General features: G+C 37.3%; 1 protein-coding gene across 1 annotated transcript; it reads right to left on the bottom strand.

The window, feature by feature from the left end:
* Window positions 1-9,621: 9,621 nt before the first annotated feature.
* On the bottom strand, window positions 9,622-10,946 carry LOC145814329 (F-box protein At3g07870-like). Its single transcript, XM_082910999.1, has one exon. It carries the CDS (start codon window positions 10,944-10,946, stop codon window positions 9,783-9,785), a length of 1,164 nt encoding a protein of 387 aa, XP_082767125.1. The 3' UTR covers window positions 9,622-9,782.
* Between the last annotated feature and the right edge of the window lie 5,130 nt (window positions 10,947-16,076).

Raw genomic sequence — 16,076 nt, 5'->3', positions numbered from 1 at the left:
GGAAATAAAATGTTGATGCCGAAATTTTGTTTGACCATTGTAGCTTTACGTCGGCTTGAGAGGAACCGGCCCGGAGAGACAAAAACTTGATTGTTGCATTTTCATAAACTTGCTAAGAGTAATAAAATTGTTGTAGCTTAAATAGATCATTATTATTTGTTGATATTGCCCTATTCCGATAATGCCTGAATCAGGATATGAAATTGATATTGCTCATCTCATTTGTCGGTTTTACTATTTCAGGCAAATAAGGTTTTGTGCGAAATCCACGACCCCGAGGCCTTCAGAATCTTCAGTAATGAGAGCAAGGGCTATCCTTCGAAAGTTTGAACGAGAGCAAAACTGTCCCTCAGGAGTCCGAAAGTAGCATACACCCTACTTCGACAAAAAAGATCCCTTTGGACGGCAACCGAGTCTACCAAGCTTGCACCAATAGAAGTAAAGATTATCTCTCAGAAGTCCGAGCAGAAGCAAGGCTGTCCCTCAAAAGTTCGAGCAGAAACAAGGCTGTCCTTTGGAAGTCCAAGTGGATGCGCACTTCTACTTCGGTAGCTAATGGAAGCAAAGGCTATCCCTCGGGAGTTCGAGTAAGAGTCCACTCTACTTTGAAAAGAAAGATCCTCGGAGCATGTATTGATGAAATCAAGGGCTGTTCTTCGGACCCGCACTAATGAGAGCAAGAGTTGTCCCTTGGAAGGCTCTCCCTCAGAAGTCCGAACAGAAACAAGGCTGTCTTTCGGAAGTCCGAGTGGATGCGCACTTCTACTTCGGCAGCTAATGGAAGCAAAGGCTATCCCTCGAAGCTCGCACTGACGGAAGCGAGATCTGTTCTTCGAAAGTCTGAGGTGGAGAACACACTCTACTTTAGTAAGACAGACCCTTGAGGCTCGCATTGATGGAAGCGCGAGGTCTGTTCTTCGAAAGTCTGAGTGGGAGCACACACACTACTTCAACAAGAAAGATCCTCGAAACTCACGCTGATGGAAACAAGATTTGCTCTTCGAAAGTCAGAGTGGGAGCACACACTCTACTTCAACAAGAGAGATCCTCGAAGCTCGCCGAGTGGGAACACACACTTTGCTTCAACAAGAAAGACCCTCGAAGCTTGCACTGATAGAAGTGCTGTTCTTCGAAAGTTTGAATAGAAGCAAATGTTATCCCTTGGAAGTTCGAACCCACACTAATGAGAGTAAGAGATGTCCCTTGGAAGTTCGAACAGAAGTAAGGCGACAGAAGTTCGAATAGTAGCACACACACCCTACTTCGGCAAGAAAGATCAATTATGGCAGGAAATTGAGTCTACCAAGCCCGCACTAACAGAAATGAAGATTGTTCCCTGGAAATCCGAGCGGAGGCAAAGCTGTTCCTCAAAAACCCGAGTGGATGTACACTCATTTCTTCGGCAATTCAATGGAAGCAAATGCTATTCCTCGAAGCTCGCACTGACAGAAGCGAGGTCTGCTCTTTGAAAGTCTGAGTGGGAGCACACATTCTATTTCAGCAAGAAAGATCTTCGAAGCTCGCATTGATGGAAGCAAGGATTGTCCCTCGGAAGTCTGAATAAAAGCAAGAGATGTCTCTCAGAAGTCTAAATGTATGTATACTCTCTTCTTCGGTAATCAACGGAAGCAAAGGTTGTCCCTCAAAAGCTTTCCTCGGAAGCCATAGCCGCATGCACGTCTCCTCTTAATTCTTCATTCACTGGTTCATAGTCACCACTTGGAAATTGGGCAAGGAGATCGGCTAAGGCTTGGCTTTTGATTGCCTTGGGAGCTACACATGTGATCTCGAATTCACCCAGTGCTAACAACCATCTTGCCACCTTCCCGGTTATAGCAGGCCTACTGATGAGGTATCGGATTGGATCACTCCTAGTAACAATCTGAATCTGACGTGCTAAGAAGTAATGTCTGAGCTTTTGAGCGGTGAATACCAAAGCTAAGCAATGTCTCTCTATCGGAGTATATCGGACTTCTGCTCCTTGAATCTTCTGGCTGATGTAATACACCGGGCGTTCTACTCCATCTACATCTTGGACCAATAATGCCCCTATGGACTTGGGGGTTGAGGCTAGGTACAACATTAGAGGGACCCCGAGCTACGGGGCTATCATGGTTTGAGGCGAGGTCAAGGCCGCCTTGATTCTCTCGAAGGCCTTTTGGTGCTCCTGGTTCCACTCGAACTTGGCATCTCCTTTTAACAATGAGCCGAAAGGGGCAGAGATCTCTGCAAGTGCTAGGATAAACCTTCGAATATAAGACACTTTCCCGAGGAACTTCTTTAACTCCTTCTGAGAATGTGGGGAAGGCATTGCTCTGATAGATTTGACCTTGTCATCATCTGGCTCGATACCATGTCTGTGTACAAGAAACCCGAGGAACTTCCCAGCCGTCACCCCGAAAGCACATTTGAGAGGATTCATCATCATTTTGAATTTTTGGCATCTCTTGAATACTTTCTCAAGGTCTCGGAGATGGTCCTCTTCTTTCTTGGATTTCACCACTAGATCATCAACATAATCTTCCACCTCATGATGGATCATGTCGTGAAAGATTGCAGTCATAGCCCTTTGGTAAGTTGCTCCAGCATTCTTGAGTCCGAAAGGCATAACTGTATAGAAGAAGTTTCCGAGAGGTGTTCTAAAAGCAGTCTTTTCTGCATCCTCTTCAGCCATCTTAATCTGATTGTATCCGTTGAATCCATCCATGAATGAGAACATTTGGTGCCCCGAGGTGGCATCCACAAGGGTATCGATGTGAGGTAGAGGGAATTCATCCTTCGGGCAAGATTTGTTCAAATCTCGAAAGTCTACACATACTCTGATTTGACCATTCTTCTTCTTTACTGGCACTATGTTTGCCAACCACGTGGGGTACTGTATTGGCCGGATGAAACCTGCTTGTTGAAGTTTTTCAATCTCCTCCTTAATCTTCTCTTCGAGATCCGGATGATATTTTCGAGCAGCTTGCTTAATTGGCTTGGAGTTTGGGAACACATCAAGATAATGGGAGACTAGGTCAGGATCTAGTCCGGGCATTTCCTTATATGACCAAGCGAACACATCTGAATACCGGCTTATCAACTTTAACAACTGTTCCCGCTTCTCTGGACTAAGGCTCGAACTTATGAATACCGGCCTTGGAGCATCTTGTCCATCACTCAGATCTATTTCAATAAGTTGTTCGGGCTGAGGCTTCGGCCCATCTTGCATGCATTCTGGAGCCACTTCAGGCTTTATTACTATGTCATTGTCAGGAGGCTCTTCTTTTGACTCGGAGTCGGTGGCCAAAGAAACCGACTTCCCGCACCTTCACAAATAGTACACCATCTTGCCCCCTTCTCGGACTTTCATTACCTTCCGAGGAATAAGTGGACTTTCTGGTCGAGACATTGCCCGTTTACTTGATTTTGCCCTTGGCTCCTTGTTATCTTTGATATCCTCCTAACGAGGAATTTTTACCCCCCGAGGCTTTGAGGTTGTGGGAACTTCTTCGACAGCCAGTTTGGTGAAGTAGATGGCATCAGAGTAATGAGCTTCATGGATCTCGAAAGGCCTTTCTGTAGCTTGAATTGTCATCGTCTTCTTTCCCCATTTAGCCTTAACACACTGATGATAACTTGACGATACTGCCCTATATCTATGTATCCAGGTCCTCCCTAGAATGATGTGATAATTTGCCTCAGAGTTGATAATATGGAACTTGGTGGCCGAGCGAATCTCTCCGACGGCTAAATCAACTGTTACACATCCTATAGTAACTCTCCTTTCTCCACCGAAGCCAGTAATGACTATTGGCTGTTTCACAATGCGCTCTTCAGGGATTCCGGCCTTTTCTAGAGTAGCGCGAGTCATAATGTTGATAGAGGCTCCGCTGTCTAGAAAGGCCCTTTTGAACTCAACCCCGTTAATAAAAGCAGTCACATAAAGCGGGCGATTGTGAGAAAAAGGATACTTCCGATCAGCCTCAGAGAAAGTAATGGTACTAGATTGCTCTTTTGCCTTCCTCGGGATAGATCCCTCAGTCGACATGCATTCCTCATGGTGTGCCTCGGCTATATTAATGATAGACTTGGTGATTTCTGTTCTTGCCTCCCTGGAAAGTCCAAGCTGGTCAAAGAACTACTTGAACTTTACACAGTCTTGTAAGGTTTTGGCATAGTGATCCGGATCTTTTTCCACTCTTGGAGGCTCGTAGTTAACCATCTCCTCGGTCTCTTCAAAATAAGATGCCACATAAACATGGTGTCCTCCCCTTCCATAGCACTCTTCTCCTCTTTCTGGATCAAAAGGATCTTCGCCATGAGTCATAAATGTTCTGCCCTCTGGATCGAGAGCACTTTCATAGTAAACTTGCTCACCCTCTGGCTCGAGGATGTCGTCCAGATAACAATCATTGTCATCGAGATTGGCGATAGCCTCGATCATCGGGCCTTCATAAGCTATCATAGCAACATTCTTGCCCTTGTCTCGGTGTTGAGGATATGGTTGTTCTCGGATGTCTTGAGTCCCTTGCTTTTTGAACCTCAGTTCGTTTGCCTCGACTTTATCTCTGAAGATTTTCCTGAGAGTCCAACACTTCTCTGTTGGATATTTCAATGTACGATGGTACACACAAAATTTAGGGCTCTCGCGGTCCTTTTTTGATGGCATTTCTTCTATATAAGGCAATTTTAGCTCTCCGTCGGCCACCCATTCCTTAACTAGAGCTTTCACTTCCTCGATTCCACATGGATAAGAAACATTCCCCTTTTCACCATTATATTGCTTTCTCTTCTGGCCTCTATGACCTCCTCCTTGTGAATTTCGGGTATCTGGGGCAGAGGCAGCAGCAACAATAGGTCCACGAGACGATTTGACACTAGTCTTGTAACTGGCCTTAAATCCGGACTCCTGAGCCTGAGGAATGCTAATGTTCCGAGCTGCTTTTATTAATGCCGAGAAGGTGGGTAGCTTGTGATTAACTAGAAACATTTTTTACCTGCTCAATGCCCCTTCTAGACAGATTTGAACCAAATAACTCTCATCTACTGCTTCATGGCAATCCACGGCCTTGTCCTGAAACCTTTTGACGTAGTCAAGGATGTCTTCACTTTCCTACTGCTTTTCTTTACACAATGTAAGTGTGGTCACCTTCTCCGCCACTTGAAAGAACTTAGAGTGGAATTTGTTAACCATTTCCTCCCAACTTCGGACAGAGTTTGGGACCAAATTAACATACCAACTATATGCTCAGTCGGTGAGGGACTTAGAGAATTCTCTCAGTCGGAGGACGTGGTTTGAACCATGAATACCCAGAGTCTCGATGAATCGCACAACATGTTCTCGAGCATTTCCTTGTTTGCCATCGAACTTGATGAATTTCGGCACTGTATATCCCTCAGGGTACGGATAGCTCAGCATCTCAATGGGGTAAGGCGGCTTGACATCCGGATTAGGCAAAGAGGGTAAAGTCCTCTTACCCCGTTCGAGATCGAACATGGCTTGCACATCGGCGAGAGTGAGAAACTGTTGAGGGGGAGAGTTTGATGGTGGTATTCCCGGAACTTGGCTTATGGACCCAAAGACTGAGCTAGGGGCGACTTGGCCATTTTGGTGCTGCGAATTCATCATTGGTGAGGACATTTGATGATACTGGCCATCAGCGCCTGTAGACAAGCCAGTTGGTGATGGGACATTGAATTGAGGCCCGTAAAGTCCACCGCACGGCGCCGCTATACCGGGTTGTGCTTGCAAATTTGTTGTTGGCACCAAAGGATGCCCGTTTGGTGCTTGGGTAACATTTACTGGCGGCGTAACAAGATTAGGTACGGGCAGAGCACCCTTTTGCGCCATCATGCCCCTTGTTTTCCTGGACACCAACAGTTGCCGGAGCGCCATTCATTACACCAGAACCTCCCCTAGTCACCACTGGATCTTGGCTTGGCACGCTGTGGAGCCCGGGCATGGGCAAACTGCTGCCGCCTACTGTGGTTTGAGCATGTGTTACTGTGGTCGTGTTGCTATGAGCCATAGGCTGATTGAGGCCTACTTCTCATTGGATTTGATTTTGCGCTCTGGCGGGAATAACTCCACCACCCGTTTGATTTCCGTTTGGCACCGGTGCAAAATTAGAACTCATCACCAACATGGTGTGAGTGAGATTTTGAAGAGTGGTAAAAATCTCCTGCTGAGTATTTTGAAGTCCTTGAATGGCTTCAAGCAAAAGTGGTTGATCTGGAGCCATGGTCCTGTCATCACTACCATTAGAGGATCCTTGTTGGTGAACTTCATCTTCTCCCGCCATCGTTGTTGGAGTTGTGTGGATTCCAGATCTCGTTGAGACCATTAACCAATCTGCCTCCCCAGCGGAGTCGCCAAAAATGTAGGAGAGGGTTCAAGAAAGGAGTTGGAAAATTTGAAAATCTTCGAAGATCCTTGAAGAACAACTTCGAATTCTCTAGAAGAAATGTGAGAGGCTTAGATTCTTCAATGGTTTCAACTTAAGAACACAAGAGTAAAGGAGATGATGGAGATAAGAGATTGGGTGAAAAAGAAGGCAAAATGGCTAGAGAGAGAATAATGGCAAGGCTCTCCCACGGATCTCCCACTTTCACTCTCAAGGTTGATAATGGAGATGGGAAATTAGTTCTTTCCCAAGAGTTAACTCTCCAAAATCCATTCCTTGTAAAGCTATGGGTGGGTGCTATTTATAGGCACCTCATGATGTAGGATGGAGCCCATGTGCAAGGCACATGGGGAATATTCTCTCTAACCACCTTGTTTGAGGAGGTAACCTCTCCGAGGATGAGGAAAATCCTGAGGAAGAGATCAACCTCTCGGCGAACCCTTCTTCTTAGCCACACCTAACCAATGATCCCCAATCATCCCAAAGGGTCAGGGGTAGTCCCAGAGGACGTCCTGCCGCATAAGGGTCAGGGGTAGTTCAAGAGAACGCCCTGCCGCAAATATTGCCGAGTCTCAAGGACCCCCTAGATCGTGCCACCTCGACCCGGGTATAGGCTAGTTTAACCGAAGAGTGAATTTATCTCCACTCACCGTCCTCAGGATCGGGTTCTTTGTTCGAACTCCATTACGCCCATGGTTCTGGTGCGTAGATTCCGGAAAGCTCCGAGCCCGCAAGTGTTCTGGGACTCATTAACAGAGCGACTTCTAGATTACGTCTGAATCCGTTCGAAGTTAAGTGCTTCGGATCTCTAGGTTCGTGGATCCGAACCATTTCGAGTCCGAGTGCCTCAGATCTCTAGGCTTGCTCAATACCTTTTCGAGTCAGGGCTCGAGTAAGTCTCTAGGTTCGTGGATCCGAACCCTTTCGAGTCCGAGTGCCTCGGATCTCTAGGTTTGCTTAATATCCTTTCGAGTCCGGGCCCGAGTAAGTCTCTAGGTTTGTGAATCCGAACCCTTTCGAGGCTTAGAGCCACTTAGCCCGTTTGATAGCGATAAATCCGGACCCACCAATCTTGGACTTGCGATAAATTCGGGCCCATCAACCTTGGACTATTGGGCCTAAATAATTTAGTGGGCTTAAATTAGCTCCTCTTACAATCACATAACCCAATTGGTCGCATTTCTCTAATTACAGATTGGACTGGATCGAGTTGGGTTGGGTGATTAACAGATAATTAGCACGCTCTTAATTGCACTGTGGCAGAAATTCAAATCCTCTGTGATGGCAGAGAAAGTCTGATGGGTTTTTCAATATTTACGTTCCTTAATCTCGTGACAACATAGTGGTCCCCTGCTTATACCACTTAATGAAAATTACAAAGCCACATAAATAAAGAATGCTTTAACATCATCATTCCAACAAACATATTAATTAATTTATTTATTTTATGTATACGTGCAGTAATAAATGAAGTTTGCCCAGCATGCCACTCTCCATCATCATTTACTTCAATTTAAAAAATCTATTTGCAAAAGAGAACAAATTTGAGGCAAATTATTTTGACTGACATTGGGGTCCAAACTTTGGTAAACTGGTTTATTGGAATGAACTAATAATTACTACCTTATATTATCAAAAGAGTACGTATTAGTTGTCTGCTCACCTAATAACGTAAGGGACTCTATAATTACTAATGTACATGGCTAAAAATATAGAAATAATGTGGATATAAATCACAAAATATCAATGGCTATTCGTGCATGTTGATGTGATATTTTGAAATCATGTAATAATGTAATAATTTTTATTGAAACATACCGACCGTGTAACACTTCTAAAATAAAGAGATTGATCTAACCAACTAAGCGCTTAGGGGTGAGGGGCTGTTGCATGTGATGGTTCGTGAAGATTTTTCCTAAGCCTATTTTGATGATTTAAAATGTTTACATTGTAAGGTTTTTCATACATATTATTCATGAAAAAAAAAAAAAAATCGAATATTCGTAACTTCATAATCAAGTTTTAATTGTTTTAAATAATTATCAAAATCATACTAACTATTAATTTTTTGAAAACAAATATAGTCTTGTTATTGGGCTAGAGATGTTTAATTAATTTAATTTTTTTATGAATAATTTATTTAACGAATCTTACAATATAAACAATTTAGATTATTGAAATAGGCTTGGAACAAATCTGCACTAGGCCGCAAAGCAACCTGCTGTGCCTAAAGGTTCAATGCTTTAGTGAGATCCGATGCGATTCAATTTAACTTCCCTTTGCTTTTTTTATTTTTTATTTTTTTCTTGTGCCAATTATGTAAGGCTCTTCTTTATACTTGGTCGTGTTTGGCATTAGTTAAAAAAATTATTTTATTTTCTTTTATTATTATTTTTTTAAAAAAAATTATTTTTTAATTAAATAAGTCAAAAAGTAAAAAATTGTTTGTCAAGAACCAAACAAGCAACTAAAAAAACTAAAATATAGTCAAATTTTTTACCAAAAAAAAAAAAAAGTATTTCGTAATTTCCAAACACTTCGGTGTGTTTGGTTTGGTTTTGGGAGATAAATTTTCAAAAAAAAATTTGAGGAAAGAGTTTAAATTTTTTTTTAGTTTGTTTGGTTGTATATTTTAGAAATAGTTTTGACGTATGGGAGTTTGGGATGATATGATATTTTGTTATAGTTGAGTAGATGTGCGTGAGAAAAAAAGTGATTGAGAATGAGAGATGATAGAAAAAAAGTGATTAATTGATATGTAGGAGAGAAAAAGTGATTTTGAAAAAAAAATTTCCAGAATCACTAACCAAACAAAATTTTAGAAAATTTTCTCCAAAATTTGTTTCTAAAAAACCAACCAAACAAGTCTTCAACTTTGTTAGATTTGAAAAAAAAAACAAAAAAAACAAAAACAAAAACAAAAACAAAAACAAAAACTACTAAAAAATTGTCAATGCCAAACCCGCTTTAGGCATATTAGTAAAAGGAATAGTTTTTCCCCCATCTTTGTAGAGAAACCGGTTTTGTGATTTCATGATTTTGACAGCCAAATTTCATGATATATTTCGCTTTTAAGGATGGAAAAAAATACATCAAAAAGTAAATCAAAATCACTAATCTTTTATATTTATTTGTCAGTAACCATGTTTTTCAGTGATCATAACAGTTTTGTTTGAAGATTCATCCTTTTATATAGAGCTGCATATAAGAAATTAGTACCATATAGATAAATAAATGAAATTTGAAAAGATTAAAAATGGATACTTTAACAAGGACAAAAATTATAAAATTGCAAAAGAAGAAGGTTATTCCACGCTATAAAAAAGCAAAATTTTCAATCGTAAAAGTAATCAATATGACCCAAAAAAAAAAAAAAAAGACAAGAAAACAAAAATCCTAACAAACTGTCATAACCTTAGGGATTGAAATCAAACTCCTCCGGTGACTGTAAAGTACAGTTGAATTAGATTCGAGGCCCAAACTCTGGCTGTACCTCAAGCCAGTTTTAGGATTGTAAATAAAGAACCCTTCTTCACATTGCAGCAATATTTCACCATGCTCCCACATACCTTTGACTTCAAAATGTCCATTATCAGATCTCCCACCTGGTGCATGAATATCAATTCTATACTCTTTCACCCACTCTTTCTTCTCCCACCCTTTTAGTACCCATATGTCGATCTTTGTGTGACACGAACGATCAACCATGCCAAGATTACCATTCAGATCAAGCAACTGAAACAAGTCAAGGTCTTTTGAATGAAAATTAGGATGGGGAGTCATGTGAAATTTCTCATTCTCAATATTAAAAGAAACTATCATGCTCTCTGAATTTTCATGTGTGAAAAAAGGGCTAACAAGCCAATGCAAAAATCCATGAGCAAACACCGCCTTTCCTTGCATCGGATAAGGGGGAACTTCCACAATCTCTTTCCATTCGCTCATACCCAAACTATATAATTCAACTCTTGACAAAACTTTCAAATCCAATTCTTGGTACACGACGCGAACAAGTTTATAGGCTCTAGTTGAACTATCAAACCCTAACCCACAACTCACCACGCCTGGGACAGCCTGGAGTGTTGTTGGCAACGGCAACTCAAGAAATTTGTTTCGAAGAGGATTGAAGAGAACGAAGCATTGTTTCTTATTATATGAAAAGGAAAGTAATCCTTGGCACGAACCCTCTAGACTGCACTCATTGAAATCCAACTTGGCTATAGGGTTTTCAATTGCCTTCAAAGTTCTATTACTTTCTTGAACTAAATGAAAGCTCATGTTTTTTCGCTTAAGGGTAGGGTAAGAAAGAAGTAACATAATTGGTTCTTCAATGGTTTTTGTTAAGTGCATGTTAGCAAGGAACGGATCGTCGATGATGTGGCACCAGAGCTTGGAGACAGATCTTGATTGGAGAAGGGACTTTATGGGTATTCTTGAAAAGATGTCGAAGACGATGTCGAGTGGTAGTTCATCCATGGCTTGCTGTTGTTCAGAGCATTGAGAATTAATGTTGCTAGGTTTATATAGGATGTTGTTGATGATGTTGTTTGTTTCTTCCATGAATGAACCCTAGTTGACGATATTCACAATCTTATTCAACTAGGAAATTTTCGCTACGCTGTTTTTTGTCTCTCTGCATATTCTAGTTTAATTTTATATAGGACTTGAACCCTAAATACTAAGCCAATGATTAATACTAAGCTGCCAGAGTTAATCATTGTTTCCATAGGAATTATTTTGTTTCTTCGGTTTGACCGTAGAATCATACCTACCTTGTTTTGGAAAACACAAGATCGGTACCTACAGATTTGGAACCCAAACTCCTTCCACGCTAAGGTATTATTATTATTATTATTATTATTATTTTGTCTTTATTTTCTTGTGAACAATCCAAGAAGTTTGTTTGGTTGGCTTCTTCTCCTCATTCTTTGTTTCTTTAATAAATAGAAATTAAAAATTTTAAAATTGTATTTGAATTATGGATTTGAATAAAAAATTTCAAAAGAGAAATAATGAGGACAATATAAATTAATTTTTTTCTGAATTTTTTTTTCTTTCTATAAAACTCTATCCAAGTTTATGATTTAATTAAGCAATGTAAGCAAACTAATGGAAGTTCCTTACAACATCTATCAAACCGTGTAAAAATTGTATTTGAATTGATTTGAATAAAAATTTCAAACGAAATGATAAGAATAATGTGAATAAAATATAACAATAATGTTCCAGATCCCTTTTTCTCCCAATCCCCTTTGACCCCCTCTCAACATGATTGGCCAATTTTTCTTTTTCTTTTTCTTTTTCTTTTTTTTCCTTCTCCTCCAATCACCACTCGCCATGTGTGTGTGGGGTGGTGGGGTGGTGATTGGAGGGAGTCTCAATCATGATCCAAAATATAAATTAAATATTTTTTCTCTAAAACTCTATCTAAGTTTATGATTTAAAAACAATGCAAATAAACTAATGGAAATTCCCTTGCAACATCTATCAAACCGTGTAGTGGTACATCATCACTATGTTATGATATATATTTTTTGGGGGATAAGTTGTACACAATATATTTTATTTTTTTTGTGTTCATTTGGTCCATTCAAGAGGGGATGGATCATTTTACACTGATTGTTAACCTTTTAATCACTTTGAATAGAGTAAATTGATTATTTTGCTACATAGTGCCCGTTTTACAACTGAGCTTTTTTTTATCACCTTTTGACTTTTTTGTAAGATAAAATTTTGTTTGGTTTGGAGTGTAAAAAAAAAAGTTTTTGAGTTTTAAATTTCTATTTTATTAATTTTTTAAAATATTTTAATCAATAATTTTTTGACTTTCTAGATCCACTTAATATTAGTATACTTAAAAAGTATAAAATTTATATAAAAATATTTAAAAATTCATTAAATACAACAAAGTACGGAAAAATATTTTTTTTTTTGTATTTTTTGTTAATTGATTTTAAAAAAAATTCCCACAAATATAAAAAAAATTTACTAAAAATAAAAGAAAATCTTAACAAAAATACACTAAGATTTTTATTCAATTTTTTTTTGTTGTTGTTTATTTTTAGTTTATTTTTAATATTTTAAGAAATTTATTTTACGTTTTAAACGTATGTTGATTATCTACATCTAAAAAGTACAAAAACTATTACAATTTTAGAAGTGTGGAGAACTTGTTACGTTTTTTCACTTTTTTTTAAATCTCAATTTTACACTATCAATTCCACTGTGTTTTTTAAAAGTCATTAAGAGTCAAATATAAACTAATTATATTTTTATTTTTTGAGTTGAATACTTAAATTCTAATTTTATCCTCTCAAATCTACTATGTTTTCTAAAAGTCATGAAGAGTCATATATAAACCAACTATCTTTTTATTTTTGGAGTTGAACACTTATAAATATAAGCAAACCGTCTCCCTTCTTATCCCAAAAAAAAAAAAATCTCTTTATTTTTTCACATTGATAATGATTGAAAAATAAAAAATAATTACTATTTCTAATTTTCTGTGTTTGCTTCTATACTAATATATATAATATTTACAATTGTCCATCATGAATCAAATTGTCGTGAAAAATTTTAGTTGAATATTAAAATTGTATGCATCCATTCAAATCTAGGCAGAGGAAAACGCATACGTTATTTGTACTGCATCTCAAAAATTCGCAGGTTATCTTCATACACTTTTTTTTTTTTATTTAGATTAGATTTTCTTAACTGTAATATTTTACATGGTACTTTAATAACCAATACATGATATCAAAATTCCAAACAAGAATCACTTTCATTGGTTTTATTTTTTAAATTTGTTTTCTAGTTTTTAGTTTTTTATATTTTTGTTGTTCATTTTTTATATTTTCTCAGTTTTAGTGACTAAAGATATTACATTTTTTTTTTCATATTTTATATTTAAATTATACTTTTACATGAATATTTAATATCTAATAATCTAAATAGAATTAAAAAGTAAAATATTAATGGTAAAAAAGTTATAAATTCGAACATATACGGGAAATAAAAGGGATATTAAAACAGTGTCAAAGACAAAAAAAACTATGAAAATCAAAAAATTTAAAACAAAAGTTTGAAAAACAAACCAAATCAAACACTATAAAATTCTCTTTTGTTAAATCTTTCTTCACTAATCTCTAATTTTACACAAATTATTCACAAATTTCTTTCAATTTTATGTGAATTTAATAATTTAATTAAAAATAGTGTATACACACAAAAAACACAAAAATGTAACCCTAAAAATGTACATTATGACCAATTATTTAATTAATTAACTTCTTATTGTTAACTATATTATATTGTTGCAAAAGATTTTACAAATTACTTTTGTAATATCTTATATATGTTGGTGTCTACATATATAAATATATATATAAAAACATATAAATGTAAATTTATATATGTTACTGTATTCATACATTGTCAATCCGTAATATTATATTACTATCGGATACTTTAATTTTCTAACATGTATCACTTTGGTAATATAGTTATACTCGTTAAGAAAAAACTGCATAATTGTATATTGTTTTCTTATTAACTTATGTTCAATACATATATACATATATGTTATACAAATAAGTGTTCACAATGAACACTTTCAATAATAAATCAAGGCTTTGCAAAATACTTCCATCACAATTTGTACTTTTTTTTCTTTATAGAAAAAATCACATTATTGAGGGAAAATGGATTTTGAAATTTATAACAATATGATATTGCATCAAACTCTTACTCATCAAAATATTTTTATTATAATGAGTTATAATGGTGAGTAAGAAAACAAATAAGAAGATGGTGAAATAAAAACTAAAGAAGATCTATTGCAACATGCTCTCCAAACAGAGTTACACAAGTTAAAATAGGAATTGTCCAATCTGTTGTAAAATTTAAGAAAAATAATGTACCTTATGCACACATTTTAGTGAAATTGAAAAAATCAAATGATGTCCAAACATTATTGCAGCAACTCAATGATGCAAAAAGTAAGTACATCAAATACAAAATTTTGATCAATTTTTGTCATATGTTGATGTGTGATGCCCTTTTTGGGGTTATAAAGTGCGCCCTATAGTTCAGACTCCCAATCTCCGATCTGACATCACCAGTGCAATGTGAAATAGAAATTGAGAATCCAAATTTGACAACTTTTATAGAAAATACATTTTTATTGCAAAACACTTGCCAAAAATGGACTATATCACCAGATTTCAAAGTCGCTACTTAATCTTTTGGAGAAATTAAGGAACCCATAACTCATGTCAAAGGTCACCGTCCATTATAATTAACGTGTCTCAGTGTAACATCGCCCTGGGGATACCTACGCGTGCTAACAGCTCGGACCCTCGGTATCTTCGATCTAGTCTCACGAGTGCAATGTGAAACGTAGATGAAAGTACAAATTTGACAACTTTTATGGAAATTTATTTTATTGCAAAAAATTTTGCCAGAAATGGACTACATCACTAAATCTTAGAGTTGCCACCTGATATTTTTGGAAAATTAAGAATCCCGTGACTCATGTTAAGGCCATTGTTCGTCATAACCAAAGTTGCTTAGCTCGGAACCTTAGGTATACGAGGGGAAAGTTATTAATTGAGCACCCCTACTCACTATGATATGGTCTTATTTGCTTTATATGTTCATATCCGGTTATTTAATAAATGTTAAAATTATTATGTGAAGCAAACAAGTATAAATTTTGTCATTTATTTTGGAACAATTCGATTTCATGTATTTTTGAAAGCATTTTAAACAACTCGACGAAAACTTGAGTTTGTGACATGAAAATCAATTTTGTTCCAAATTGAACAATACAACCTCCATCCACAGACATTCATAGAGATATATCAAATAAGCACATAGTCGCATGGTAGAATACTAAATATAGTAAGAAAAATACACACAAACAGGGATGCTAAAGCATAAAAGCTTACATATTTACCAGCGTCCTGTAAGCAATTATAAAATAAAGTTAGTAAACATGCATAGTCCTATATACAAGATTCTAATGCAATTCATTCACGATCACTACAAGAAAAAACACTTTTGGCGACCACCTATTTTTTTTGGTCGCAAATAGTCCACTTTATGCGACTAAAATTTAACTTTTGGCGACCACAATTTTTTGGTCGCGGAAAATCACCTTTTGGAGACCAAAAAAAAAAGTTGGTCGCGGAAACTATACTATTGGCGACCAAAGGCTTTTTTGGTCTCGGAAGATCACCTTTTGGCGACTAAAAAAAAAGTTGGTCACAGAAAGTATACCCTTTGGCGACCAAAAAAAAAAGTTGGTCGCGGAAAGTATACTATTGGCGACCAAAGGCTTTTTTGGTCGCGAAAGATTACCTTTTGGCGACCAACAAAAAAAGTTGGTCGCGGAAAGTATGCTATTGGCGACCAAAGGCTTTTTTGGCCGCGGAAGATCACCTTTTGGCGACCAAAAAAAAAAGTTGGTCGCGAAAAGTATACTATTGGCGACCAGAGGCTTTTTTTGTCGCGGAAGATTACCCTTTGGCGACAAAAAAAAAAAAGTTGGTCGCGGAAAGTTATGGCGGGATAAATTTTAAAAAAATTGATACTACAGTAATTACATGCTATTTTTCTATTTAGGCATTAAAAGTTTTATAAAATAATATATAACCCAATTTTTATGGGTTATATATTTTTTTTGCCAAA

The sequence above is a fragment of the Camellia sinensis genome, unplaced genomic scaffold (genome assembly GCF_055761805.1).
Source record: "Camellia sinensis isolate YWXY unplaced genomic scaffold, ASM5576180v1 Unanchor1, whole genome shotgun sequence".
Taxonomy (NCBI): domain Eukaryota; kingdom Viridiplantae; phylum Streptophyta; class Magnoliopsida; order Ericales; family Theaceae; genus Camellia; species Camellia sinensis.
The sequence above is the reverse complement of the archived record's forward strand: the minus strand, read 5'-3'. Positions and strand labels throughout refer to the sequence as shown.